The 27,973-nt window shown below is 37.7% G+C and overlaps 2 protein-coding genes across 3 annotated transcripts in view; one reads left to right on the top strand and one right to left on the bottom strand.

Moving 5' to 3' along the window:
* The window catches only part of ncapd3 (non-SMC condensin II complex, subunit D3), an 81,593-nt gene extending 57,716 nt beyond the window's left edge, over positions 1–23,877 (top strand). Inside the window, exons 26-35 of the mRNA XM_072593177.1 lie at positions 2,313–2,446; positions 3,628–3,824; positions 9,180–9,290; positions 10,851–11,027; positions 12,598–12,782; positions 13,554–13,714; positions 14,653–14,739; positions 16,470–16,541; positions 18,358–18,418; positions 20,090–23,877. Coding sequence (XP_072449278.1) covers positions 2,313–2,446; positions 3,628–3,824; positions 9,180–9,290; positions 10,851–11,027; positions 12,598–12,782; positions 13,554–13,714; positions 14,653–14,739; positions 16,470–16,541; positions 18,358–18,418; positions 20,090–20,201 — 1,297 coding nt within the window. The 3' untranslated portion in view covers positions 20,202–23,877. The remainder of the gene's footprint in view (positions 1–2,312; positions 2,447–3,627; positions 3,825–9,179; positions 9,291–10,850; positions 11,028–12,597; positions 12,783–13,553; positions 13,715–14,652; positions 14,740–16,469; positions 16,542–18,357; positions 18,419–20,089) is intronic.
* The window catches only part of jam3b (junctional adhesion molecule 3b), a 78,829-nt gene continuing 73,325 nt past the window's right edge, over positions 22,470–27,973 (bottom strand). For both annotated transcript variants that reach the window (XM_072593178.1, XM_072593179.1), the window contains exons 9-10: positions 25,634–25,697; positions 22,470–25,148 (exon numbers count right to left, since the gene is read on the bottom strand). In XM_072593178.1, the coding sequence (XP_072449279.1) occupies positions 25,113–25,148; positions 25,634–25,697 (100 nt within the window). In that variant the 3' untranslated portion in view covers positions 22,470–25,112. The remainder of the gene's footprint in view (positions 25,149–25,633; positions 25,698–27,973) is intronic.

Genomic DNA, 27,973 nt, shown 5'->3' with positions numbered 1-27,973 from the left:
GGTTAAACCTTCACTGCTTCAGTGTTCCCACCAATCCTGCCCTATTAATGTGACAACTGCATCAAGAAGGAATAACAGGTGCACAGTCTAGTTCAAATTTAAAAGTTTTGAGATGACAGAGCAGACAAATTATCATACAGCAGCTGAGAGAATTTAGAGTATCTGAGAAGCAGATTAGAGATTGGAATAAATGTCTACACTGCCTGGACAGACATCCAAGAATAAAAGTACAAACAGGAAAGTCAGGCATGTGGCCCATATGGAAGATATAGACTGTAGGGAAATAGATAGTGACATCTTGCAAAATGACCAGATTACAGAGGAGGAAGTGCTGGATGTCTTGAAACGGTTAAAAGTGGATAAATCCCCAGGACCTGATCAGGTGTACCTGAGAACTCTGTAGGAAGCTAGAGAAGTGATTGCTGGGCCTCTTGCTGAGATATTTGTATCATCGATAGTCACAGGTGAGGTGCTGGAAGACTGGAGGTTGGCAAATGTGGTGCCACTGTTTAAGAAGGGCAGTAAAGACAAGCCAGGGAACTATAGACTGGTGAGCCTGACCTCTGTGATGGGCAAGTTGTTGGAGGGAATCCTGAGGGACAGGATGTACATGTATTTGGAAAGGCAAGGACTGATTCGGGATAGTCAACATTGCTTTGTGCATGGGAAATCATGTCTCACAAACTTGATTTGAGTTTTTTGAAGAAGTAACAAAGAGGATTGATGAGGGCAGAGTGGCAGATATGATCTGTATGGACTTCAGCAGTAAGGCATTCGCCAAGGTTTCCCCACGGGAGACTGATTAGCAAGATTAGATCTCATGGAATACAGGGAGAACTAGCCATTTGGATACAGAACTGGCTCAAAGGTAGAAGACAGAGGGTGGTGGTGGAGGGTTGTTTTTCAGACTGGAAATGATGCTGGGCCCTCTACTTTTTGTCATTTATATAAATGATTTGGAAGCGAGCATAAGAGGTACAGTTAGTAAGTTTGCAGATGACACCAAAATTGGAGGTGTAGTGGACAGCAAAGTGGGTTACCTCAGATTACAACAGGATGGGCCCATGGGCTAAGATGTGGCAGATGGAGTTTAATTCAGATAAATGCGAGGTGCTGCATTTTGGGAAAGTAAATCTTAGCAGGACTTATACACTTCATGGTAAGGTCCTGGGGAGTATTGCTGAACAAAGAGACCTTGGAGTGCAGGTTCATAGCTCCTTGAAACTGGAGTCGCAGGTAGATAGGATAGTGAAGGAGGCATTTGGTATGCTTTCTTTATAGGTCAGAGTATTGAGTATAGGAGTTGGGAGGTCATGTTGCGGCTGTACAGGATATTGGTTAGGCCACTGTTGGAAAATTGCGTGCAGTTCTGGTCTCCTTCCTATTGGAAAGATGTTGTGAAACTTGAAAGGGTTCAGAAAAGATTTACAAGGATGTTGCCAGAGTTGGAGGATCTGAGCTACAGAAAGAGGCTGAACAGGCTGGGGCTGTTTTCCCTGGAGCGTCGGAGGTTGAGGGGTGACCTTATAGAGACTTACAAAATTATGAGGGGCATGGATAGGATAAATAGGCAAAGTCTTTTCCCTGGGGTCCGTGAGTCCAGAACTAGAAAAGAGACCTAAGGGGCAACTTTTTCACGCAGAGAGTGGTACGTGTATGGAACGAGCTGCCAGAGGAAGTGGTGGAGGCTGGTACAATTGCAACATTTAAGACTCATTTGGATGGGTATTTGAATAGGAAGGGTTTGGAGGGATATGGACCGGGTGCTGGCAGGTGGGACTAGATTGGGTTGGGATATCTGGTTGGCATGGACGGGTTGGACCAAAGGGTCTGTTTCCATGCTGTACGTCTCTATGACTCTACGCACCAGAATGGACTCTTGGTTTCTCTCTGGATCTATCTGAATCATTGTCCTGAAACATGCAAAAAAGGCATTGTAGGTAAGACAAATTTGGATTGTTTACTGGATTTATGGAAGAAAATCTTGAGATAGATGAGCTAGTTTTGGAAGGAGGTGTTGGTGGCAAGAGTGTTCAACCTGGCAGCCCTCTGGTCAGCTGATGAACTAATGAAAACCACTAGTGAGAAACAGAATTTCAAAACTTCAAATACTAGTTCTGTATGTGTCTGTTTCTCACACACCACTCTTTATTTTTGGCTAAAAGTTAGGAACTTAACATTTCTGTGAAAATCTACAGTAATTTTTAAAATGACAGCTTATTAAAATAGCAACAATACTTTATTGGAACTAACTTGTGTTTAGCATTGTCCTAGAGTAATACAATTCATGTTCAACTGTCTTCCCTTGATAGAGAGAAGAAACTGTTTTCCTTAAAGGGAGATAAAAATCGAGAAAAGCGAATGACCGTTTACAAATTTCTGTTGGAACATTTCACAGATGAGCAACGCTTCAGCATTACAAATAAAATTGCACAAAGTATTCTAGGTATGAATTTGTCTCTTTTACCTGGAGGTTTTCGTGTAACTCTAAGGTTTAATAGAGAGAATACTTTAGAATCAAAAAGTGAAAAGTCATAATTTGAGGGTTCAAATGGCAAAACCTTATCGAGTATGACCTCGGTTTTGGTGTTCAGGTGACCACTTGTGTGTTTTTCTTTACAAGAACGGGGGAGTTTTGTTTGTACACACAAACTCTTTGTACACCCTCTAACTTGACCTGCAACCTTATTACCGCGAGTGCAACTCATGAATTTTGGTGGACTGTTAGGGCAAAGTAAGTATCATTGCTGAATCCAATCCTGTCCTGTATCATTGTTCCTCAGTGAATCTTGCACATGTCGACAATCCAGAGTGCAGTCTTGGCCCTGGCTGCCTTTTATTTCATTATATTTTAAGCTACTGTGACACCCTCCACTGTGCCAGAAGTAATTGGATACCTCCAGACAAATACAGACAGATTCGGTGTTCTCAGCACGTGTGGCTCAGTTCCTTTTCTGATGGTTTTTTAAAAAATTAAAGTGATCTAATTATTATTGGTTTAAGCCTTAAATAATGTTTAGTCATAATGTACACAAATTAGCTCAGTTGAGGTCATCTTGTGATTCTGAGGCGGTTTGACCAGATCAATGCTGACAGGGCATTTCCCTTTCTGGGGAGACCTAGACCAAGGGGGAAAATTTTCAAATGAGCATTCTCCTGTTATTAACTATTTGGAATTCTGTCCGTGGAAAGTTGGGTCATTTGTATATGTTCAGTACTGATTTCAGTGGATTTTCTATCTGCGAGGGAGTTGAAGGTTATTGGGAACAAACAGGAAAGGAGTTGAGGGCACAATCAGATCTAATTGGTGCAGCAGACTGGATGAACCAAACTGCCTACTCTAGCTACTTTTTTAAAAATTGTCATCTATTGAAATTACCTTGTGATAGTCTCATTAATACACAACTCCAATGCATTATGGTTGAGAAAGAAACGTGTATAAATCTCACTTTAAATGAGCAATCATTTGGTAGTGAATACAATATAAATCCATTTTTTTAAAAAATGAATTGAGTTTTTCCTGCCTAAAATGTAAGGTCTGTAAAATTTCAAATGTGTATCATTTCCATGCTTTATCTTGCTTTGGAAGAGTTGTAAAATGATTTGTATTTTTGTACTTTTTTTCAGCCTGCTTTGTTGATGGTGTACTTCCTTTGGATATGGAGGCAAATGAGTTGCTCTCTGATACTTTTGTGGTGATGAGTTGCAAAGAGATCAAGCTGTCCTCTATGAAAACAAAACCTGGTGATGAAGCACAGGTGGAAGATGAAATGGCTATGGCTAATGCGGTTATGCAGGCTGCACAGAAAAAACTCATATCTCAGGTAACAGATCTCTAACTACAGATACAAGGCAAATGGCAATGGACTTGGTGTAAAGCCTTGTTAATTAAGATGAACTGTTGGAGTATTTTATAACTTTGTCACAATTTCAAAGCTTTCGATGCACCCCTATTTTATTAAAGACATTTTTACACACAAGCTTTTGTATGTAGTGATACACTGGAACAAAAGAATTGTGGGTAGCTTTTAATAATTTAATCAGATAATACCTTGACATTCAGGTAAAATAATGGCGACTATATTTTTAAAAATACTTGTCCTACAGTTATCATTGGCTGGATGGGGCTGCAGAGCTGGGGAAGGGAGAAATAACTTGTAAACAATAATAAGAATTTTAAAATTTGAGGTATTGCCAAACCAAGAGCCAATGTAAGCTTGCTGCAGTGACTGACAAATGGGAGTTGGTGCAAGTTAGGATACTGACAGCACAGCTTTGGATAAGCTGAAGTTTATGGAAAGTGAAATACCTAAATTATGCAGGACAGTTCTTGTACCCTTTCTACGGAAGTATGACCTATCTCCAATTTACTAACCTAAAAAAAGCTTTAATCTGACTTTAAGTAATTTGCTGTCATATAACGGAAGCACAGGTTTTTGTTGTCTCCCACAAAACATTTTTCAAAACGTTGCTTTCAAAGATAATTTGGTACACCTTTCTAAGTGATTTTGAAAATACTTTGACTGAAATAATTCTAGAAATAAAAGAAATGAATAATTTCATAAGATAATCTAACACTTGAAGCTTTTTAAAGGCTTTTGTAGATCTCATTTGATGAGAAGAAAAATTGTGGCTGTAAGAGCTGTTCCTTTTTTGTTGAGGTATTTTACATGTTGGAGGTGATTTTTGTTTTTTGAACTCCACGAGTAGAAGTTACTGTTTTATCAGCTGTTGCATTGTATTGGAACTTCAGAAGGGAGAAAAGATTAAAATGATTAAAAAGGAGCAACAGGGACAAAGGCAGAGATCACACAGCCAGAGAAAGAAACCTACACTGCTACACACCAGCTACATAGATACTGCCTTTTGCTTTTTGAGTATCTCTGGACATCAGAGTAAGTCCTAAGAAATGTTAGCAAACAGTGAAATTCACAGCTGATCTTGTGTGGGAGAGCTCACAGCACAGGAGAAGCTAAGTGCATAGTTTCTAAGTGTAACCTTGCTGTAAATCTACAATAGTGAGTAAAGTGGGTTCTTTTTTGATTATATGTTTTACTGAGATTTGTCTCGATTTAAATTTTTAAAATATAAAGCATAGGTACTAAGTTAGCCTGGAGAAGTGTTTTTTCGAGCAGTGAGACTGCTACTTTCTGGATCTGTAAATTTTAAAGAAGTAAGTTGGCCTTTCATAGAGTGGTATGCTCTTCCTGTCAGATGTGGGAGATTAGGGAGAGTTTCCATGTTACTGATGTTTTATGTCTACAGGAATTGTCTTTTGTTGTGAATCCTCTGAGGGCATGGATCGGTTGAAGTAGCAGTTAAGAGGCAATGAGGAATTTACAGGAGTTACTGGGTGTGATGGATGGCAGTTATGGGAAGGGAGAAAAACCACAGATATAGTCTGGTAGACTGGTTACCACCAGGAAAGGTAGGAGAGGGAGGAAGGTAGTGCAGGAGTCCCCTGTAGCTATCCCCATCTCTAACAGCTGTGCTGTTTTGGAAAATGTAGGGGGTGATGGGCTGTCAGGGAAATGGAGCACAAACTGCCAAGTTTCTGATACAGACACTGACTCTAACGTAGTGAGGGGTATGTAAGGTTCCAAGTGATCAATTGTGATAGGGAACTGTGTCTAGTCAGAGGCACAGATAGTCGTTTTTGGGGCCAGCAGTGAGATATCAGAATGATGTGTTGCCTCCTTGGTACCAGGATCGGAAATTGTAAAATCGGAAGTGGGACCAGCCAGAGCTAATTGTACACATTGGAACTAATGACATGGGAAGGGAAAAGGATGAGATTCTGAAGGGAGAATGTAGGAAGTTAGGTAGGAATTTAAACAGGAGGTCCTCCGGTAGTAATATCTGGAATATTCCTAGTGCTACGAGCTCGTGAAGGTAGGAATAGGATGATAGAGCAGATTATTGCATGGCTGAGGAGTTACTGCAGGGGAGAAGGGTTCGCAGTTTTGGACCATTGGAATTTCTTCTGGGGTAGTGACCTGTACAAGAAGGACAGATTGCATGTGAATTGGAAGGGGACTAATATACTGGCAGGGAGATTTGTTAGAGCTGCTCGGGAGAATTTAAATGAGTAAGGTGGGGGTGGGACCGAGGGAGATAGTGAGGAAAGAGATCAGTCCGAGATGGGTACAGTTGGGGAAAGGAGCAAGTCAAACAGTCAGGGCAGGAAGGAACGAAGCCGAGAATGAGGTAGATTAAATGATAAATTAAAAGGCATTTATTTCAATGCAAGAGGTCTAACAGGGAAGGCAGATGAACTCGGGGCATGGTTAGGCACATGGGACTGGGATATCATAGTAATTACAGAGGTGAGGCTCTGGGATGGACAGGATTGGCAGCTTAATATTCCAGGGTGCAAATGATACAGGAAGGATAGAAAGGGTGCAAGAGAGGAGGGGGAATGGCATTTTTGAACAGGAATAACATCATGGCTATACTTGGGATATTCTTGGGAATACGTCCAAGGAAGTTATTAGGGTGAGAAATAAGAAAGGGATGATCACATTATTGGGATTGTACTATAGACCTCCCAATAGTCAGCAGGAAATTGAGAAACAAATTTGTACGGAGATCTTAGTTACCTGTTACCTGTAAGAATAATAGGGTGGTAATGATAGCGTATTTTCCAACTTTCCAAACATAGACTGGGACTGCCATAATGTTAAGCATTTAGATGGAGAGGAATTTGTTAAATGTGTACAAGAAAATTTTCTGATTCAGTGTGTGGATGTACTTACTACAGTAGGTGCACAACTTGACCGACTCTAGGGGAAATAAGGCAGGGCAGGTGACAGGTGTCAGTGGGGGTGCACTTTGCGGCCAGCGACCGTAATTCTATAGTGATGGAGAAGGATAGAGCTGATCTCAAAGTTATAGTTCTAAATTGAAGGAAAGCCAATTTTGACGGTATTAGGCAAGAACATTCAAAAGTTTATTGAGGACGGATGGTTGCAGCTAACGGAACAGCTGGAAAATTGGAAGCCTTCAAAAATGAGGTAATGATAGTCCAAAGGCAGTATGTTCCTGTTAGGGTGAAAGGCAACGCTGGTAGGTGTAGGGAATGCAGGATGACTAGAGAAATTGATGTTTTGATCAAGAAAAGGGAGGAAACATATGTTTAAATATAGACAGGAGAGATCGAATGAATCCGTATCATATAAAGGCAGTTGGAGTATACTTAAAATGGAAATCAGGAGGGAAAAAGGGAGACAAGAGGTAGCTTTGGCAAATAGAGTTAAGGAGAATCAAAAGGATTTTATCAGTAAATTAAGGACAAAAGAGTAATAAAGTAGGAAAATGGGTCTGAGTGGGGTACTCTTGAGAGGGTCAGTGTGGACTTGTTGGGCTAAATGGCCTGTTTCCAAATATAGAGATTCTATGATTCTGTGATAGTGAAGGTATTTCATATGCTTTCCTTTATTAGTCAGAGCATTTGAGTATAGGAGTTGGAATGTCATGATGCAGTTCTACAGGACATTAGGCCAGTTTTGGAATATTGTGTGCAATTCTGGTCGCCCTCCTATTGGAAGGGTGTTGTGAAACTTGAAAGGAATCACAAAAGATTTACAAGGACATTGCCAGGGTTGGAGGATTTGAGCTACAGGAATAGGCTGAATCCAGGCTATTTTCCCTAGAGCTTCAAAGTCTGAGGATTGATCTTCTAGATGTTTATAAAATCATGATGGGTATGGATAGGGTAAATAGACAAGGTCTTTTCCCTGTGTGGGCGAGTCCAGAATTAGAGGGCATATGTTTAAGATGAGAGGGGAAAGATTAAAAAGGGACCTGGGGGGCAACATTTTCATAGAGGGTTGTGTATGTGTGAAATGAGCTGCCAGAGAAGTGGCGGAGTCTGGTACAATTACAACATTTAAAAGGCATCTGAATGGGTATACGAATAGGAAAGGTTTAGAGGGATATGGGCCAAGTGCTGACAAATGGGACTGGATTAGTTTAGAGTATCTGGTTGGCATGGACAAGTTTGACAGAAGGGCCTGTCTTCGTGCTGTATATCTCGATGACTGGTAAAGTCCGTGTTATAAAGCAGCTCCTATGATGGAAATGTATTATGTGCCTTTACGACTGCAGTCTATCTTCAACCATGCCAACCAAAAACGGATTACATTTCATTGCAATAACAAGATTTAAACTCCTGTTGTCATCTAGTTAATCAAATGTATTTTTTATTTGGCTCATCAGCTGGCTTAGCATGTCCTGTATTTGTGTCTAATCTTTGGCAGTGAATTTTGGCACCTTCTTTATCATAGGGACATTGTAGTGAAGCCTCATCCTGTTCTGATCTGAAATGCACGTGCCTACAACCAATATTTGTCACTGGATAATGATCAATGCCAGAACTATTGTGGGACACTTATTGTTGTACCTTCTTGACAGATTACAGAGCAGACCAAGCCTTTAGTTTCCTAACCGTTTAGCTGCTGACTGGATAAATTTGCTGAGATATTCATAAAACAAACACAGGTTTTCAATTTCAAAATGAAAACCAGTTTAATTTCATAACGTAATTTTGGAGAACTGAAATGCTGAAATATAAATGAGGTAGAAAAGTCTAATTCACCAAGTGATGGAACTGAAGAAAAAACACTGGACAAATGCTGTCAGGTTATGGCAATAAAAGCAAGTGTCGTTAAATGGGATAGAATCATAGAATCCCTAGTGTGGTAACAGGCCCTCTGTCCCCAGCAAGTCCACACCAATCCTCTGAAGAGTAACCCACCCAGACCCATTTCCCCTACTTTATATTTACCCCTTACTAATGCACATAACCTATACGTCCCTGAACACTATGGACAATTTAGCATGGTCAAATCACCTAACCTGCACATCTTTGGATTGTGGGAGGAAACCGGAGCACCCAGAGGAAACCCACGCAGACACTGGGAGAATGTGCAAACTTCACACAGACAGTTGCCCGAGGTGGGAATTGAACCCGGGTCCCTAGCATTGTGAGGCAGCAGTGCTAACCACTGAGCTACCATGCCGATTACTGTAGCATCAACCAACAAGACATACATTTAGCTGATATATATTCCATTTATTTATAAGTATCTACAAACTTTTCATTTTTGGTAAACAATCTGTTGAAAGATGAAAATTAGTTTGTTTATTGAAGACTCAAAACAACTGCTTTTTGCTTACAGGTGCAAAAGAAGAATTTTGTAGAAAACATCATCCCTATTGTAACATCCTTAAAGAATCAACTGGAACAGAAACATCTCCCGGCACTAAAGGATCTCATGCATTACTTGCGTGTAAGAGACCGCTGTTGGAAATTGTTGTTCACGCACTATTCTTATTCCCTGAATGTCCCGACACTCTGAAACAATAAATCTAGAACTGTGGACATTAAATAAATTAATAGATACATGGATTGTAATTATGACCTGTATGATGTTTTTAAAACATTTACAGAAAGCTCTTCATTTCTAATAGAAGTAGAATATTGGTCAATATGAATTGGCACCTGAGAAAAAACCTTTGATGTAAGGCATATAATGTAAATCCATTTGTAATTTTGTTGGAGGGTACTGTCCAGGATTAGACTGGCATACGTTTGGGGCTGTTTTTTACTGTTTTAGGCTATTTCTGTACGTGGCTGCGAGGTGTCATGCTAACATTAAAGGGCTAATTTTAATATGATAGGTGGCTAAAGGGTTAAAATACAAAAACAAATTGGAGGTGTGTTGCAGTTCATTAACTCTTGAGGGGTCAATAATTTTAAAAGGAAATAAAAACTATGTATTTATATTTGTATAGCCCTTTCATGCCCACTGTCCTTCAGAACAGATGAAGACTCACTGGTCTCAAAACATTACTTAGCTTACTTCCCGCAGACCTGCTGAGTTTCAGCAATTTGTTTCCGTATCAGATCGCTAAAAGTATGTTTGCTGTTGTAATATAGCCAAATTTGCACTTAGCATAGTCCTGCAGACAGTAATGTGGAATGACCTGATGATGTGTTCTTTTGTGATACAAACTGGGGGATAAATATTGACACAGGATGAACTAGCCCTAATTTTCTTTGAGATGGTGCCTTGGGAATCTTTAACAAACCCCTCAGCAATCAAATGTGGCTTTGAAATTTGGTGAGTCCAACTGTGCAGTGATCTTTCAGTCTTGGTTTTTGTGCTCAAGCCCTGCAGTGGAATTGAAGCTGGATATCTTTTACTTTTAAGGCGATATTGCTACCAACTGGACCACAGCTAACACTAGATAATATTTCAGTAAGGATATGTGCTTCAAATTTTATTAAAATTTTTCATTTAATGGCTTACAGTGCAGGATAGGTTTTCTAAGGCTTTGGAAAACCAGCAATTGGAGGAAGGTGACCACATACCGATCCAGCAACCAAATGTCTATCCAGCACTGTTTGTGGCTACCTTTGCAAAAATCTAATGTATGAGAAACAGGAGTTTGGCCTTTCAAACTACCTGCTTTCTTCTGTGATTTGAAGTTCCTTTCACATGCCTAATCTGTTTTATAACATTGCTACGCAAATCTGAAATGATTTTTTTTTGCTGGATGTGTCCACACTCCAAACTCAGTGGTTAGGAACATGATATCTTTCTCTGGTTCTGCTCATGCTGTTGACTGCTGAGATGAAAATGGAATTGGGGCATTGATATGATTCCCTCTTTAAGGATCATGTTTAACATTTCCTTGGAGCCTTCCCCTGAAAGTCGGACTACTAAGGAAACAGCGCCCATGGGCTACTGCAGGCATGCAAAGTTCAGCACCTGCACACGTTTCACTGCGATAGAGATAAAGGAAGATTTTGTCTTTAATACAGTGTTCATTTTCAATTTCTGCAGGAAGTAATGCAGGATTATCGAAATGAGGTCAAGGATTTCTTTGCTGTTGATAAACAACTGGCAGCTGAATTGGAATATGATCTAAAAAAATATGAAGAACAGCTTGTTAGGGAGGAAGAGGAAAGACAAAATCTGCCAACTGCACTGGAAATGGCAAACCCAACAAGCACAACTGTAGTACGTCTCAGCTGGTTGTTATTTGATTACACTTTCATAAAATATCTTGGAATGCTTTGCACTACAGAACTGTAAATTGTCATCACAAATCGACATAAGTTCACTCCAGCTTTCCATTGTGCCTCTGTACAAGAACTATTTCTTTCTGTTTCACGATAAAATTTTTGAATTAATGTTGTTTCTTTATCTAAAGGCAAATGGAATATTGGCATTAATTGTAATAGAAATGTTGTGGAAGGATGTTTTCACTGCTGTGCAGTGCTTTGGTGAGACCACACTTGGAAAACAGTGTGAAATTTTGATCTCCTTTTGTGAGCATTTAGGAGCAAATTAAGAATGAGGTTTCATTTTAACATTATAATGGATTTTTTTTTCCTCTGGGTAATTTAGTCTTTGTCTCAGAAAAAAATAGAGAATGGGTAATTGAATTTATTCAAGATGGAGCTAGATTGATTTTTTTTGATAGGTGTAAAGGTTACGAGAGACAGACTGGTAAGTGGGTAGTATTGAGGAAGTGGGAGGCTGCAGAAGAACTTGAACAAACAAAGAGAATGGACAAAATAGTGGCAGATGGAATAGAATGAAGAAAGCATGGGGTTATGCACTTTATTGGGGAGAATGTGGTGTAGACTATTTTCTAACTGGGGAAAGGTTTAGAAATCTGAAGCACAAAAGGACTTGGGAGTCCTGGTTCAGGACTCTTGAAGTTAATGCAGTTACCATCTATATTTAGGAAGGCAAATGCAATGTTAGCATTCGTTTTGAGACAGCTATAATACAAGTGTAGCAGTGTACTGCTGAGGCCATAAAAAGTTCTGGTCAGACTGAGTTTGGAATATTGTGAGCAGTCTTGGGTTCTATATCTAAGGAAATAAATGCTCCATTGGAGGAGGGGTCCAGAGGAGATTCACAAAAATGATCCTTGGAATCAAGGGTTTGTTGTGTGAGGAGCCATTGAGGAATCTGGGTTGATACTCCTATCGAGTTTAGAAGGTTGAAGGGAGGGAGGTTTTTTTGAAATGTATAGGATGTTGAGAGGCCTGGACAGAATGGACATGGAGATGATGTTTCCACTACTAGAGGATACGAGGACATGCACGCACAGTCCCAAGTGAAGGAATGACCTTTTAGAACGAGATAAGGAGTATTTTCTTCAGTCAGCGGATAGTGAGTTTGTGAAATTCATTGCATCAGAATGCTGTGGAGGCCAAATCACTGAGCTTCTTTAAGACAGCAATAGGTTCTTGATTAGTAAGAAGATCAAGGGATATGGGGAGAAGACCGGAAAATAGGGTTGAGGAAACGTACCAGAGCACTCTGCTCTTGTATCTTATGGAGATGAGACTACAGTCAAATCATCCCCTTTTTTTTTATTTAATGGCAGTACAGCATTAAAGGACTAAAAAGATCAGTAGTAGACTAAAGCCTTCAGTTTCTGTGAATGCTTTCTCAGAAATACAGAAGTAATATGATCGCTAGGATATTACCAATGTTGTGAGAATCAAACATGTTTATATATGCCTTAAATGTCAAAACCCAATTTCACTTTTTTTTTTAACCTTTTTTTAAGTTATCACCCAGAGTTTCACCTGCAGCAATGTCTGATGCACAGACTGGCAGCGAAGCACCGTCTCCTTTAGGTTTGAAGACAGCCCAACCTACAACATCACCGCAGAAGACACCCACTTTGGCTTCATGTGGATTTATTACTCCGAAAACGGGAATGCTGAAAATGCCTAAATTCACAAAACCTAGGTAGAAAAACTAAATTATCCTCTTTTTATAGCATGTCTTTTTTATCATTTTCTGATGGACCACTGCCTCAGAACTCCCACTAATATGTAACTGCCATGAAACAAAAATGGCTGCTTCTTGTGCTTTTGGTTTTGAATGGATAATGAATTTGGTGTTTCATAGTTTTATTGAATTGAATGATGGACTGATACCTCTTGCAATTTAGTGTTCTTATATCCTGACATTTAATTCTGAACTACAGTTACCCAATAAAACGAATAAAAGTTTAATATGTAATTCAATACACAAGACCATGGATATGCCCAAAACAAAACAGCCATTGTTGTACTGAGCTATTTTAAATGCTCAAATGTGTCATTGGATGTTGACATTTAATTATCACTTACGTGTGAAAAGCAATTCCAGTGAAATGTACGAGATATTCATCTTGAGTATCATGCGAGTGCAAACTAAACAAAAAAAAACAAATGGCTTTTTCTCCATGGATGCTGCCAGACCTGCTGGGTTTTTCCAGCAGAGTTAACATTCCAGGTCTACTGACCCTTCCAGTTTCTGATTGGGGCATCTGCAGTTCTTTTGGTTCTCACACAACAGAACATAGGATCTGGAAGAAGACTATAAATGCAGAAGCTGCTTGTGTCAGTTGCAGCTTCACCAAAGTTTTACTAACTTGAATAAAATTTTATTCGCTATCAAACTGAGAATGAACTAAAATACAGCCTGGGCTATACATATAAAAAAACGGAAACTATGTACGTCTGTGCATTACAGATCGGTGTCACTGAGTTCAGTGGCTATTCTGAATTCTGCAAGGAAGGCAGCAGAATTAGATAAGAAAAAACGCAAAAGCAGCTCTGGGTGGATTCCATCATCTTCCATCGGAAACAGTAACATAGAACAAAGACTGGCTGTTGGACGTGACAGTTCTGTTGGTAGGACAGTTTTTAGTGATGGCACTTATGTTAATTTAATTAAATTTCTGATGTGTGATGATGAATCCTTTTTCAAAAATATTCAGTTTTCCTAACTGTAGTTTTAGTTATGAAACAGGGAATTTCAAATGCCTAAAACTTATATCCTATGAGTACAGTTTTTAGTATTATTTTAAAAACTGCTTATTTTACAATCTGTTAAGATGGCATTTCTGTATCCTTTGTGCTCAAGATTATTTAATGAAGCCACAGGCCTATGAGATTATAGACTGCCATGATAGCGAATGAATGCACCTCCAGGTGATACTGTGGATAACTGACTAGAAAGAGCCCAAGTCCAATCTTCGCAACAAAAATTAGTTGCTCTTTTAGATACCAATAGAGACAGCAGAGTTGATTTCTTTACCTCAGACTTTAGTTTTGGTTAGGGAGGGAAGGGGATTTGCTGTGTTACTGCTCAGGAGTCATCAGATTGAAATTCATTAAGAAATTGGAATTCAATTTCTAATTTCTTCATGCTCAAGGTTGGTACGGTATGAAGTGTTTTGCCGAGGACAATAAGTGAGTAGAGCACACTATATTTTTCAGGAATAGATTGGACAAATCTTTGATGTTTATGGGGAGACAGCAGAGTGCGAATTGTTTTAGATTGCCCTTGCAGGGAGCTGGCACAGTGGTGTTGGCCTTGTGGGATTTTCCTCACTTGTAAATTGCTATTGCCATTCAGTGCTGTAATTTCATTAAATTTAGACTATTAATAAGATTTATGGAAATCTGTTGGCTTTTTTTTGTTATTTTACTTGGACAAACGTTTACCTTATGTAATGCCAAGCATTCAGTGAGGGTACATAAACTTGAATATTGTAGCTAAATGTTTAGGCTTTAATGTTAAAACGAACACTCTTCACATTTGTTTAACTAATATTCTCTTTGCGAAGTTTCATTCCAGGGCTCAGGACAGCGTACAAGATCAGCTTTGTCTGCTAATTCATCTGTGGTTGAACGAGCTGTCAGTACTCCTGATCGTAAGTGTAGTTACAGTCCTGTATAAATTGGGAACAAGAGCAGGTCATTTGACTGCACTAACCTGCTTGCAATTCAATAAATGGTGAACTGTGGCCTCTCTACACTTTCCCCCCTAACCCAATAACCCTTGTTAGGCCAGAATTTATCTCTGCCCTGAAAATATCTAATAACCTTCACCTCCAACTTTCTCTGCAGTAGAGTAGTGCCACTTTTGGTGATTGGCATTCTGATAGTGTCCTGGTGATCATACTATTCAGGCATCTACCCAATATCCCAGCCAGATCCATACTTGTACTGAAACTGAAACTTGATTTGTGCCTCCTCCAACAATTCAGTACTGAATTATGATTTTGAAATGTACAGTTGCCAGAATGAATTATTTGTGCATTTCAAATGAAACACTGAACATTGAGTTTGCAGAAGTGCTATGTACTATGTACTATTAATGTCAATTAAATATTGACTTACATATTGCTGTAAAAATACTACACAAGAAGGAACTGTGCGATAGAACACACTAATTGGGTTTGAGTTATCTACTTGCGGATGAGTTGAATTTGTTGGGAAAATTCTCTTCCAAGTTCAATAGCTGAAAGAAAAATCAGACCTCTTAGTTGCAGCAATATTGATGACATTGGAAGAATCTGTAGAAATTAGTGTTTTACCCATTAATCATAGAAAATGCAGCAACAATCAGATTATGGCAATCTACCTAGATTGAGAAGGAATTTTGTAAAATACACAAAGTACAAATTGAATTAATTGGTTTACTGAATTTTAATTCATATCTAATTAAAATTGTGATATTTAAAAACATTAACTCTGTTATGGAAAAATAACTTTCATAACCCAGGACATCTGAAAGACCTTTTGAGGCTAGGAAGCTGAGGTTTCATAAGCAGCAGAGAGATAAATGACCATATAATTTTACTGTGAGTGAGGGATGGATTTTAGATGGGCCATGAGAACTTCCCTGTTGTCCTTTGAACATTTCCTCTCATATAAGCTTCAGAATCCATGGCAGAGTTAGTACAATACTTTAGCACTTCATTAGGAAAGTACAACAATTCTGCTGCCTTGCTATCCTCTGGAGGGGTTCATTGTAATGCTATGAGCAACACTGATTTCAAACCTTGTCTGATTTAAAATTTCTGCAAAAAAATTTTGATTTTGCTCAGTGCCTAATTCGTTTTTTTACCAGTAGGTGGTGCTGTGAATCTCAATAGATTCACATCCTTGTCACCACGTCTCACTTGGAACTATTTAGAAATCAATATTTAAAAGACTTAAGTACTGTGCACAGTCTAAATCTTCCAATTGCCATTTTCTACTTTATCCTTTATTTCTTTCCCCACAACTAAATTCTAGAATGTCCAAATAATCTGCTAATTCTTGTTATGATAATTGGGTTGGGGATGAAAATGGATTGTCAACACATTTGAACTGATGTAGGATCAATCATTTTTCGGAAAGATGACAAAGTTGGCTGGATAATACAATTCATTTGGGGAACTAGATATAAGATCTGAGAGTTCAGTATGGAATAAAACCTTATTTGCAATCCTGTTAGGTTTGGCATCAATGCATAAACAGCCTTATAATCTGTTCTATACTCAGTCAAAAATATGCTCAGTTTCCAAAGAAAATCTAGTATCAAATTAAAATAGTACAACTGTATACCAGTAATAAGTATGCTTCTTTAGTAACTAATTAGTCCATTTTCTTTCAGGAACAATTGATAATGTGACCTTTGCTGCAGGAGTCAGTTACATCAGTATGACACAAACGCCGTCTGAAAAATGTGAGTTTGCAGTGTGCCTGTTGCATTTTAACTTGCAACTAAAATATCAAGCAGTTTTTTTTTGTACCTCCCTTTTTTGTAATTTGTATATTTAATATAGGATTCTACTTCTGCAAAATATTTGTTGTTCGTTTCAGTGTCAGCCAGCTAGAGGGACATGTAAACATTTTAGCCTTCTGGAATATTTTTCAGCTGCGCATTAGCCTTTTACAAAATCTCTAATAAAGATTGCTGATAGTTCTGTGGTTGTTCCAACCACAAAGTCTAGGCTGTCACTATTGTCCTAACTACATGTAGATAGCAGAGGTTGCTCTCATAATTTCAACATTGTTGTTTGAGATTCCTATTCTTCCAGTTATGATTTAAGTCTTGGAGCTCTCGAGTGACATGAACTCCACTTTCAAGTATTAGTCTCCTTTGGGAAAAAGAATGGCACCTTATTGAATCACCATATATTCATGTAGAAGGTTGACATTTTTTCATGGGTAATAGCCCATGCTGGGTCTTTTGAGATGCCAACTACACCTCATTATTTGTCAAGATTCTGAATCTAGCAGTTTTGTAGTAAATTTTCTGATTTGAACGAGAGAAGAACAAGTGTGGCAGAGATTCACGACTGGGAGTATTGGTAACGACAAAAATGAGCTAAGGTAATCTGAAAAGCTGAAGATTTTGCGACCAAATATCAAAATTTTTGCAAGTGATTAAATTTACTGTTTGAGTATAGTTAGTGGTGTATTTGGGTTCTTAATGGTACACCAATGAACAGCTCTTCAGCCCTAGATGGAATATTAAATTCTCTTCTTTTTGGGAAAGCAATTTCAGCCACTACCTCTTATACCCATCGTTATTTTGCATATCTAGGTCAATGGTGGCAGAATGAAACTATTAGTAAAGTGAAATTCATGCCACTGCACTCACTAGGTCTTGGTGGGCAACCTTCTGAGGTCAGCAAGTAGTGCCATCACTTTGCTGTTTGTAACATTTGGCCCTTGATATCTGGAACGAGACAAGTTAAACTGAATACATGCATTGAGATTGGAAATAAAACATTAGAAGGAATAACTATGGTTTAAAATAAATTTGTTTGTAATTTGGATAGAGACTTTTCAGATTTGTTATACAGGTCCTTTATCTGAAATCCAAAGTCTTTATTCCTCCATAACGAACAGGTCAAGTGGGTGTGGAGTCGGGTTAACTATGTCACTCAGATGTGATGTTGGGGCATCAATTCTGTTTCAGAGCTCATAGTACTCATAGGCGCATCTGCAATTCAGTAAGATTTTTTAAAAATTTCACCATTAAACTTGTCACTTATTCCAAAACCCAAAAATTCCGAATTCCAAAAACCAGCTGGCCCCAAGGGTTTTGGATGTACTTTGTTGCCTGGCCACTTTATATAAAATCATGATAAATAGCAGGTTCTGTGGCTTATATGATAACTTAAATAGTAGGAGCTGTGAAAAATATTTTTCCAAAAAAAATCATTAATGAATTCTGAATACTTCAGAATTTTCAAATTTGAAAGTCCTATTTTAGAAGTAGAGTTTTTTTTAATTAACTGGAAATTGGCCTTAGATAAAGGAATAATGCTGTAAACACTCTTCTGTAACACCTGATTTTTAAAACTATATATTAACAGGAAAATTCTTAATTTTATTGAGAACTAGTCAGTTAAATGTTCTTGAGTGCACATGTGCAATGAATCTCTGGAATAACTAAATATGACTGTGAAGATTTAAACTGTAATTGCATTATTTTATGATATTGCTATCTAACTGAGAAATAAGCGATTGGCCTTTTTTAAATACAACAGATGAGGAACATGCACAGGAGGAGCAGAAAAGCATGCTGTGTCTAATGTCTCCAGATAAACCGTAAGTAACTAAATACTAGAATGCAGTATTCAGCCATTGATAGTCATAGAGATGTACAGCATGGAAACAGATCCTTCGTCCAACCCATCCATGCCAACCAGATATCCCAACCCAATCTAGTCCCACCTGCCAGCACCCGGCCCATATCCCTCCAAACCCTTCCTATTCATATACCCATCCAAATGCCTCTTAAATGTTGCAATTGTACCAGCCCACCACATCCTGTGGCAGCTCATTCCATACACGTACCACCCTCTGCATGAAGAGACCTAAGGGGCAACTTTTTATATCTTTCCCCTCTCACCCTAAACCTATGCCCTCGAGTTCTGGACTCCCTGACCCCAGGGAAAAGGCTTTGTCTATTCATGCCTCTCATAGTTTTGTAAACCTCTATAAGGTCACCCCTCAGCCTTCAACACTCCAGGGAAAACAGCCCCTGTAGCTCAGGTCCTCCAACCATGGCAACATCCTTGCAAATCTTTTCTGAACCCTTTAAAGTTTCACAACATCATCTTTCTGATAGGGAGGAGACGAGAATTGCACACAATATTCCAACAGTGGCCTAACCAATGTCCTGTACAGCCGCAACATGACTCAATACTCTGACCAATAAAGGAAAGCATACCAAACGCTGCCTTTACTATCCTATCTACCTGCGCCTGCACTCCAACGTCTCTTTGTTCAGCAACACTCCCTAGGATCTTATCATTAAGTGTATAAGTCCTGCTAAGATTTGCTTTCCCAAAATGCTGCACCTCGCATTTATCTGAATTAAACTCCATCTGCCACTTCAGTCCATTGGCCCACCTGGTCCAGATCCTGTTGTAATCTGAGGTAACCCCCTTTGCTGTCCACTACACCTCCAATTTTGGTGTCATCTGCAAACTTACTTACTAACTGTACCTTGCTCACATCCAAGTCCCCTGTATAATATACATAAGAAATCGGACTCTGAAGGTTTTTTCAAAGGTGAACAATTAAAAGCCTTAGTGTCATTTGAAGGCAAAGCACTTCTAGATAACTTATTCCCTTGCTGTTAACATGGCATGTTTCACTATCTGCCCGTTCAGAGTTACACATAAATGCACATTTACATGCAAACACTGCAGCAACAGAAGGTTTGATGAGATTAAACAAAATCTGGAAGCTAATGACAAGACAAGCTGAAAGAACTAAACTGACTACAAACATTTAATGTGACTATTTATTACTTTGTCAGTTTCTCTGGCACTTAAACTTTGCCATTAATTTAATGCTGTCATTACTTCATGGTAATTAATTTGCAAGTACAGTTAACAAAACAGACTGCATCTCTAACATTTCTTGACTTACCCTAGAAATCTATTTTAAGAATTTCTACCAATTTATACCCTTTCTGATCCCCCAGTTTTCAGCTAATGCCAAAAATATTCTGTATATTAAAGGGGTAAAACATTGAATGTTTCTTAAGGGGTATATTCTGGTCTTCTCAGGATGAAAGAAAAACAAGAAAACCTTGTTTGTCCATAATCACTCATGATCCTTTCAAATAGATCAGTGATTAAATCTGCTAAAGAATAATATTTACAAAGAATTTACAAGACAAATTGTCACAACTTTTTTTTTTAAAAAACTGACTTTTTGTAAGTCTTTGGTTCATACACTTTTTATATTATGTATCTGTTCCCCCAGAGTTCCTCATCCCCGTCAGTGGAATGTGAAGTCACCAGCTACCAGGAACACAAATCAAATCCAAGGCAGAACAAGATCACAGAAGAAATACCCCCTCAGGCCTTCAAATTAAAGAAATCTATATTGTGCAGTTGTATACTTTTGAGAATTTTGTATACTTAGAGAACAAGCTCAAAGAATTACTTCAAGCTAAAGACATTTCAGTGGACACCTTTAGTTCATTTCTTAAACACCTTTTCCCAAAATATAGAGAACTGAAAACATTGTAAAAGTAATTAACAAGATTCCCTAGTTACTTCTCAACCTAATGAAAAGTTACAATTCTAACAAGCCACTAAAAGCTGCATACTTAATATTACTATTCTTCTGGTGAATCCAAATTAAGCTGAAATACAAAAACTTGTTTTCCTAGCAGGTTAATACCACCTTTGGGGTATTGAAACGTCTTAACAGAACTTCTGTACAGGTCCTGCTTTGACTCCTCCAAAGATTACTACAGTCTGCTTTAGGAAGCCCCATGTGAGAGTGTGTAAAACTGGAAGTTAGTTTTAAAAATGGGTTCAAGCAATCTAATGAATCTGTTCTATTACAAATTCACTTCATATGTCATATGGTTGTCACATTCTGAAAAACAATGAACAAGAGATGGTGACAAAATAATCAATATACAACAAATTTTATGCTAAATAAACAAGGCAAAACGCTGAGTGACTTTAACTTTAATTATGTAATTAATATTGTAAATGTAATATTTGCTTTTTCAATGTATGATTATGTCTATGTACTGGGATGCCTCTGAGGAGTTTCTGTACATTAAGATTTATACAGATTGGTGGTTTAAACAATCCTTTATTCTCATTGAGATTTACAATGCCACAGTTTTGCACCTTTTAAAAATGATTGTGTGTATACAAATTCTTTTTGAAAACAGCAAGAACAGTGAAGAACTGACAAATATTTGAATTACCTAATTGCACCACATGGTGGTGCTGTGTACTAAAGGTTGGAACTCGTTATTTTGTTGGTTTCAGATTTACTGTTGAACTCGTGCTTCAGTTTAATAACTATCAAACTTTTTTTTCTCTTGGGACCCAAAGGATGTTCAGCATAATTACTAGGTCGTTAAGTAAAGTAAATACTACTTAGTGGTTTACTTAAGATAATTGAAAAGAAGTGGAAATTTTATTGTTCACTACCCAGCAACCTTTTAATAAGTACAGGTAGGTAGACTGCAGAGTAAGCAGCTGGGATCTGAAGCTCTGCCTACATAACTGAATAATTTATGCAAGTAATGCTCAATCATATATAAAAGAATAGTGTTCGAGAGAAATTTTATGAAGGTTAGTTAGAATCTGTATAGTAGCAAAGAAAATTTCAATTTCAGTTTGGATAATAGTTTTGAATGGAGTTGTAAATGGCTCTCGTAAACTTGCCACCCTTTCAGCAATATGGTGAAAACTACTGAAGCTACAAAAATTCAGCAAAATCCCAGCAGTAGGATTGAAGTAGTAGCTTGATAAATCAGTGCTGTTTCAAATAGATATTTGACTGAAGGATTATTTACATCCCTGAGGTTACGCAAAGCTACATTAAAAACCGAATTAAAACTTGTTGTCAAACATCTGGTACTTCAAACACAGCTGTAGAAATGAATTAAGTCAAACCAAAGTTTTAAGACTTGCTGTTGAGTTGCATCATTTGAATTGTCAGTGTTTCACATTTAAATAGAATATGCAGTTAAATTAATTACAGCTATGACGGTAGTGAAAATGTAGGAATATTAAAAATTTTAAAACTAATGTCAATACTTGTTTATTTCTTCATAATACTCAGAGAAACCCAGAATCTGAGATTTAAACCCTGTTTTGATACAAATGTACTTGGTATCAAGGAACTATAGTGTTTTGGGGAAATTTCATTTTACTTCAAAAAACTTGGACATTTAGCGATTGACTATCTGAATTTACTTGAATTTAGTTCCAGCAAGTTTATGTATTTAAAGTGCCTGATTCTTTTGCTGTTTACAAGCATGTAGTTTTCTCCATTTACAACTGGCTGTAAAAACCAGGGGTGCAGAGAAGGTATTTTAAAATGTTAGTTAGTACCACTCCAGCAGATAGATCAAAGGGTTCACAAGTCAACTTCACTCTGAAAATAAAATGCAGAAATTATACTTGTGCATAAATCCTACATGCCAAGCTTTCCATTCAAAATAAGGTCCAATGCCATTTTTTGTGGATTAATGAATATTCTACCCACAATATATAAATGCTAATATACAAACATTATCTCTTCATGATTCTATTTAATATATAATTGTGTAATGAAGCTGTATGCTGGAATAGTGTACAAAATATCTATTAAAGATAATCCAGTAAGATTACAATCCAAAAGTGACATTTATTCCTCAAAAGTTTGTCAACTTGTTAATAAGAACACATAGCTCAGCATTACAGAATATAAAACATTTTTAACAAAATATACTAACTCCAGTGCAATAACCAAAAGTAAGGAAACACTTAATGTTCAGTGATTTTTTTTCTTTTCAATATCTGAAAATCACACAGTATTGAACTATAAAATGCAATTCCTGTCTTCTGAAACAACCAAATCATATTAGGTTAGGTCAGACAAAATTAGTACGTTTTCTCTAGATTATGAAATCCACAAAAACAGTTCCTATATTTCTAATCACTTCAAATTTTACATTAGATTCCATACAGAAGTGTTTAACTAGTATGATATTCATTTCTAATACAACCTATAGTATAGATTAAAGCCAGAGTTATCAATATTGATATATACAAAGTGTCCAGGATTACTCTGCTCCCTTTATACTATAAATTAATTGAACAAACCTTTGGAAGGAATAGCATGTTTCCTTTTTGGATACATCAAAATTGAACTGAGAATTGAGGATGGTTTCACATTTATGAAAATCATTGGGCTGCATGATTTCTTTAAAAAATGAACAAACTGAAGCAACTTCTTGAGGGTGGACTGTTGGTATATAATCTACACATGCACAGAGCCTATCATAGATTTACTATGAGGACTGGACAAAATAAAACCGGTTTGGGGCTGCCTTTAAGTTGGAATAAAGTTCAACATCTGTACTTTCAAGCTTCAGTGAAGTGAATTAAGCATGCCACAATAGATTTGAATTCTTCAAAAGTTTCATTTAATGATCTCTAGCCCCCAAAAGAGATAAACTTTACTCAAGTATAGCTGTAGTACAAATGCATCTAAAATATACACATCACTACCATTTTACAAAAAAAAAGTGTGCAAGTTAGGAATCAAGGTTTTGAAATGTTTATTGATACTATTTTTGTAAAAGTAAGAACATTTAGAAATATTAAATTATAAAATGCAAATCAGTGGACTCTGACACAACCAGATCCATTTTGTTTTATCATTAATACTGTGCGCGTGTTAAAGACTTGAGTAAGCAAAGAGGTGCTGTCTCAGAATCTAAACTGGCACTTTGATAGTGCGAGTATGCTGCACTAAGAGGTTCGGTTGAATCAAGGCTGTCTACCGATCCAGGTAAATATTGAAGATCCTGTGACAGTTTTCATAGAAAAACAAGGTCTCCTCACCATGACAAATGTATCAATCCCCTCATACTGCAAAATAATTACTTGGTTTATCTCACTTTTTTGTATGGAATCTTAACTGCCCATCGACTTCCTACCCAATAAAAGATGACACTTGGTTGTCAAGGTGCTATATAAGTGTAGGACTTGCTTTTTAATGCTTAGTTTGTATTATATAGCAAAGAGTGCTTTTTTTGGGAGCAACCCTTATTCCTATTTTGTAAAATTCAAACTGTTCTTTTGATTGATCGTTTATAGTTGTTTGAACTGCAGAAGTTCAAAGGTGTATTTAATTTGATCATTTGAGTCTAACAAGCTTTAAGTCTTTGAGTTAAGAGTAACTGAGACAAACTTTAAATTCAAAGAATAGCGAAAGATCATCTCTTTGATTGTGTCTCCAAAACTGAAAACGTTTGCTACTAATCAAGTGGTTAAATAGTAAAAATACCTGATGAAATAAATACTGGCCTGAACTGTTTTTTTGGGGTCAGGTTGGAATGTTACAAGTGCAAAACTTCACCATGTTCCTCAGTTGTAAAAAAGTTTTGTTTACCGTTCTACTCATTCATTTGAATTTGCAGGTCTGCTGAAAAAAATTGATTTAAACGTTGGCATTTTTCAATACTATTTAAGTATCCCTTCTTCAAAGTTTATTTAATAGTTTTTTTTTAAAACTTTGTCTGTGTTGTAAGAAAAGCCATCAAGTAATTTTGTTGCTTAACATTTCAATACTAAGAAGAGAGTATTGAAAACCTCAATCTTTGAAATAGTTTAACTGATGATCGCCTATTTTTACCTTGAGTAATTTCTTAGTAGTTTGCTTGTTAATGCAGAGCTCTGGTTTAATGAACTAACACTATTTTGAATACTTTTACACTTTCTGCACAAGTTTCCATTAAATAAACTTTGATTTCAAATGAATACAGGATCTGGAGAGATTTCTCAAAAAAAAAGTACTCATCAACATATTATTCACAGGCAATTCTGATTTTCAAATCCATTTTCTAGATCAAAACCTTGAACTAAGTACAGGAAAATACAATCTCAAAACAATGATTTGAGTATTATTTGAATTGTGATATAACTGAAAAAGTTTACTGCTTCTTGGCCTTTCATGTATATATTTTTTTTCAGAATCTGATACTGGGGCTTTAGCCTTATATTACAACAGCAGATAATTAGGGAACCTTGTTACCAGCACCAAGACAAACTTTTGATATCAAAAATGTAAATTAAATTTTAAAAAAATGTAGTGGCAGCAAATAGTGGTCAACAGCTTTGGCAAAAAGTCATATTGTTACAAGTCTCTGGATATTAACCTTTTATAGATTTGTGACCCATACATAAATATTTAAATTCACTATTGGTTTAAGTTACTTTATAAAGTGTGTCTGTTGTCTTCAGTTCTCTGGTCTTCTCCCATTTTAGATAACAAAGGATGATTTGTGTCGGAAATCTCCCTATAATGGAGGAAAGGGGGAAGTTACATAGTGTATACAAAAATCAGTCACCTAGTGTGCAAAGAAATTTCCATAGACCTGAATCTCACTTCATTTTATGGAGTTCAGATCAGTGAACTCTTAAACATGTTTCATGAAACAAGCACACCAGCGGATCTATTATCAGTAGAACTTCAGGATTAAGATTCCAAATATGCCCTTTTCAAATATCTAAAATGATGACTTTGCCTCAGTACATCAACCCCTTGTCTGCCAACAGCCTTTAACTGTTTCATATTCATGTACAGTCAATTTTTCTCTAATGTGATGTTTGCATTCTTGGGCAACTCCACATTATAGAAAGGTTGAGCTTTAGCAAAAATGCTTCAAGTGTTGGCACTGTAACTGCTTTACAGCCAATCCATGTATTAACAGTTTGCACTTTAGAAACAGCACCTCAGATTTGTCAATCATGTTAGAGCAAATTTGCATTGATGAAATCTTACCTCATTGTCCACAGGATTTGATCTGACATAGTCAACATCATCTGCTTTTGAAGAGGCCTGGTAACTGAAATTTAAAATGCTTGATTTTGTATGGTTGCATTACTAAGTCCCGGTAATTATTAAAACACAACCTTTTTTTTAAGCTAAGCATTGTAAATTTAATAAATGTATACTTGCCTTTATTCATTGAGGGTTAGCAGAGAGGTTATGTAAGAAGTATATAAAATGTTGGTTGGTTGTCTTGTGTATGGTTTGGGATCCACATTACAGGAAGGATGTGATAGAACTGAAGAGGAGGCCGAGAATTACCAGGATGTTGCCTGGGCTGGAGACTTTTAAGCTTTCAGGAAAGATTGGACAAATTGATTTTGTTTTTGTTGGAGCAGAAGAGATTGAGACAGGACATAATTGAGATGTATAAAATAATAAGTGCACAAGTACACAGGAAGAAACATTACCCCTGGATTGAGAGATCAATAACCAGGGGCAGAAGATTTATAGAGGAGATTAGATTACTTACAGTGTGGAAACAGGCACTTCAGCCCAACAAGTCCACACCGACCCGCCAAAGCACAACCCACCCAGACCCCTACGTTTACCCCTAACACTACGGGCAATTTACCATGGCCAATTCACCTGACCTGCACATTTTTGGACTGTGGGAGGAAACTGGAGCACCCGGAGGAAACCCACGCAGACATGAGGAGAATGTGCAAACTCCACACAGTCAGTTGCGAGATGTGAGGGAAAACCTTTTCACCTAGAGGTTGGTGGGAATCTGGAACTCACTGTCTATTAGTATAGACGCAGAGACCCTTATGATATTTAAGCAGTATTTAGATGCGCTGGAAAATGAGATTAGACACTGAGTGCGTATGGGAAAATTAATAGTGAAATTCACAACTGATCTTGGAAGAACTGTTTGGGTGAAGTTCACAGCACAGCTTTAGATAAGTTGATTGTTTTAAGTGGCCTACAAAAAGTCTACAGTAGTGAGTAGAATGGGTTCTTGATTATATGTTTTTTGAGTTTTACTTTTAAGTTTAATCAAGACACATAAGCCATAACTATTAATCTAACCTGGGGTAGTGTTTTGTAGAGGAATAAGACTTATTTTCTCGGTCTGTACATTGTGAAGGAGCAAAAATGGCCTTTTGCAATGATATGTACTTAGATGGGGGGAGGTTAAAAGAGCGTTTCAGAGTTACTGTGGATCATATCAGATCGAATGGATTGGTTGGAGAGACAGAAGCAATGAGGAATTTGCAACAGCAACAGTATGTGATGGATGGCAATTACAGGAAGGTGTGGGAATGGTCTCAGATATAGTCACAGAGGTGGGCTAACTCCAAGAAAGGTAGGCACCTAGTGCAGGTGTGTTCTGTGGCTATACTCATTTCAAACAAGTATGCTGTTTTGGAAAATGTAGAGGGTGATGGCTGATTGTGCTATGTTCCCCTGAGAATCCAAGTTTCTGATATTGAGACTGGCTCTAATGTAACGAGGGGTACATCAGGTTCCAAGAGATAAATTGTGTTAGGGGATTGTCTAGTCTGAGGTACAGACAGATGTTTCTGCAGCAAGAAATCAGAATGGTGTGTTGCTTCCCTGGTGCCAGGATCAAGGATGTCTCAGAAAGGGTGCAGAATGTTCTCATGGGGGAGATGGGCCAGCAAGAGGTCATTGTCCACATTGGAACCAACGACATAGGAAGGGAAAGGGTTATTACAGAGACTTAGGCAAGAATTTAAAAAGGAGGTCCTCTAGAGTAGTAATATGTGGAATATTCCCTGTGCCACAAGCTAGTGAGGGTAGGAATAGGAGGATAGAACATGGCTGAGGAGCTGGTGTACGGGAGAAGGATTCACATTTTTGGATCATTGGTATCTCTTTTGGGGTAGAAATGACCTGTACAAGGAGGTCAGATTTTACCTAAATTGGAAGGGGACTAATATACTGGCAGATGAGCTCAGGGCATGGTTAGGAACATGGGACTGGGATATCATTGCAATTACAGAAACATGACTCTGGGATGGGCAGGGCTGACAGCTTAATGTTCCAGGATACAAATGCTACAGGGAGGCAAGAGAGGAGGGGGAGTGGCATTTTTGATAAGGGATAGCATTACAGTTGTGCTGAAGGAAATACATCCAGGGAAATTATTTGGGTGGAACTGAGAAATAAGAAAGGAATGATGACCTTGTTGGGATTGTACTATAGACCCTCTAATAGTCAGAGGGAAGTTGAGAAACAAACTTGTAAGGAGATCTCAGCTATCTGTAAAAATAATAGGATTGTTATGGTAGGGGATTTTAACTTTCCAAACATAGACTGGGACTA

This window comes from Chiloscyllium punctatum, chromosome 23, assembly GCF_047496795.1.
Source record: "Chiloscyllium punctatum isolate Juve2018m chromosome 23, sChiPun1.3, whole genome shotgun sequence".
In the NCBI taxonomy this organism is placed as follows: domain Eukaryota; kingdom Metazoa; phylum Chordata; class Chondrichthyes; order Orectolobiformes; family Hemiscylliidae; genus Chiloscyllium; species Chiloscyllium punctatum.
The sequence above is the reverse complement of the archived record's forward strand: the minus strand, read 5'-3'. Positions and strand labels throughout refer to the sequence as shown.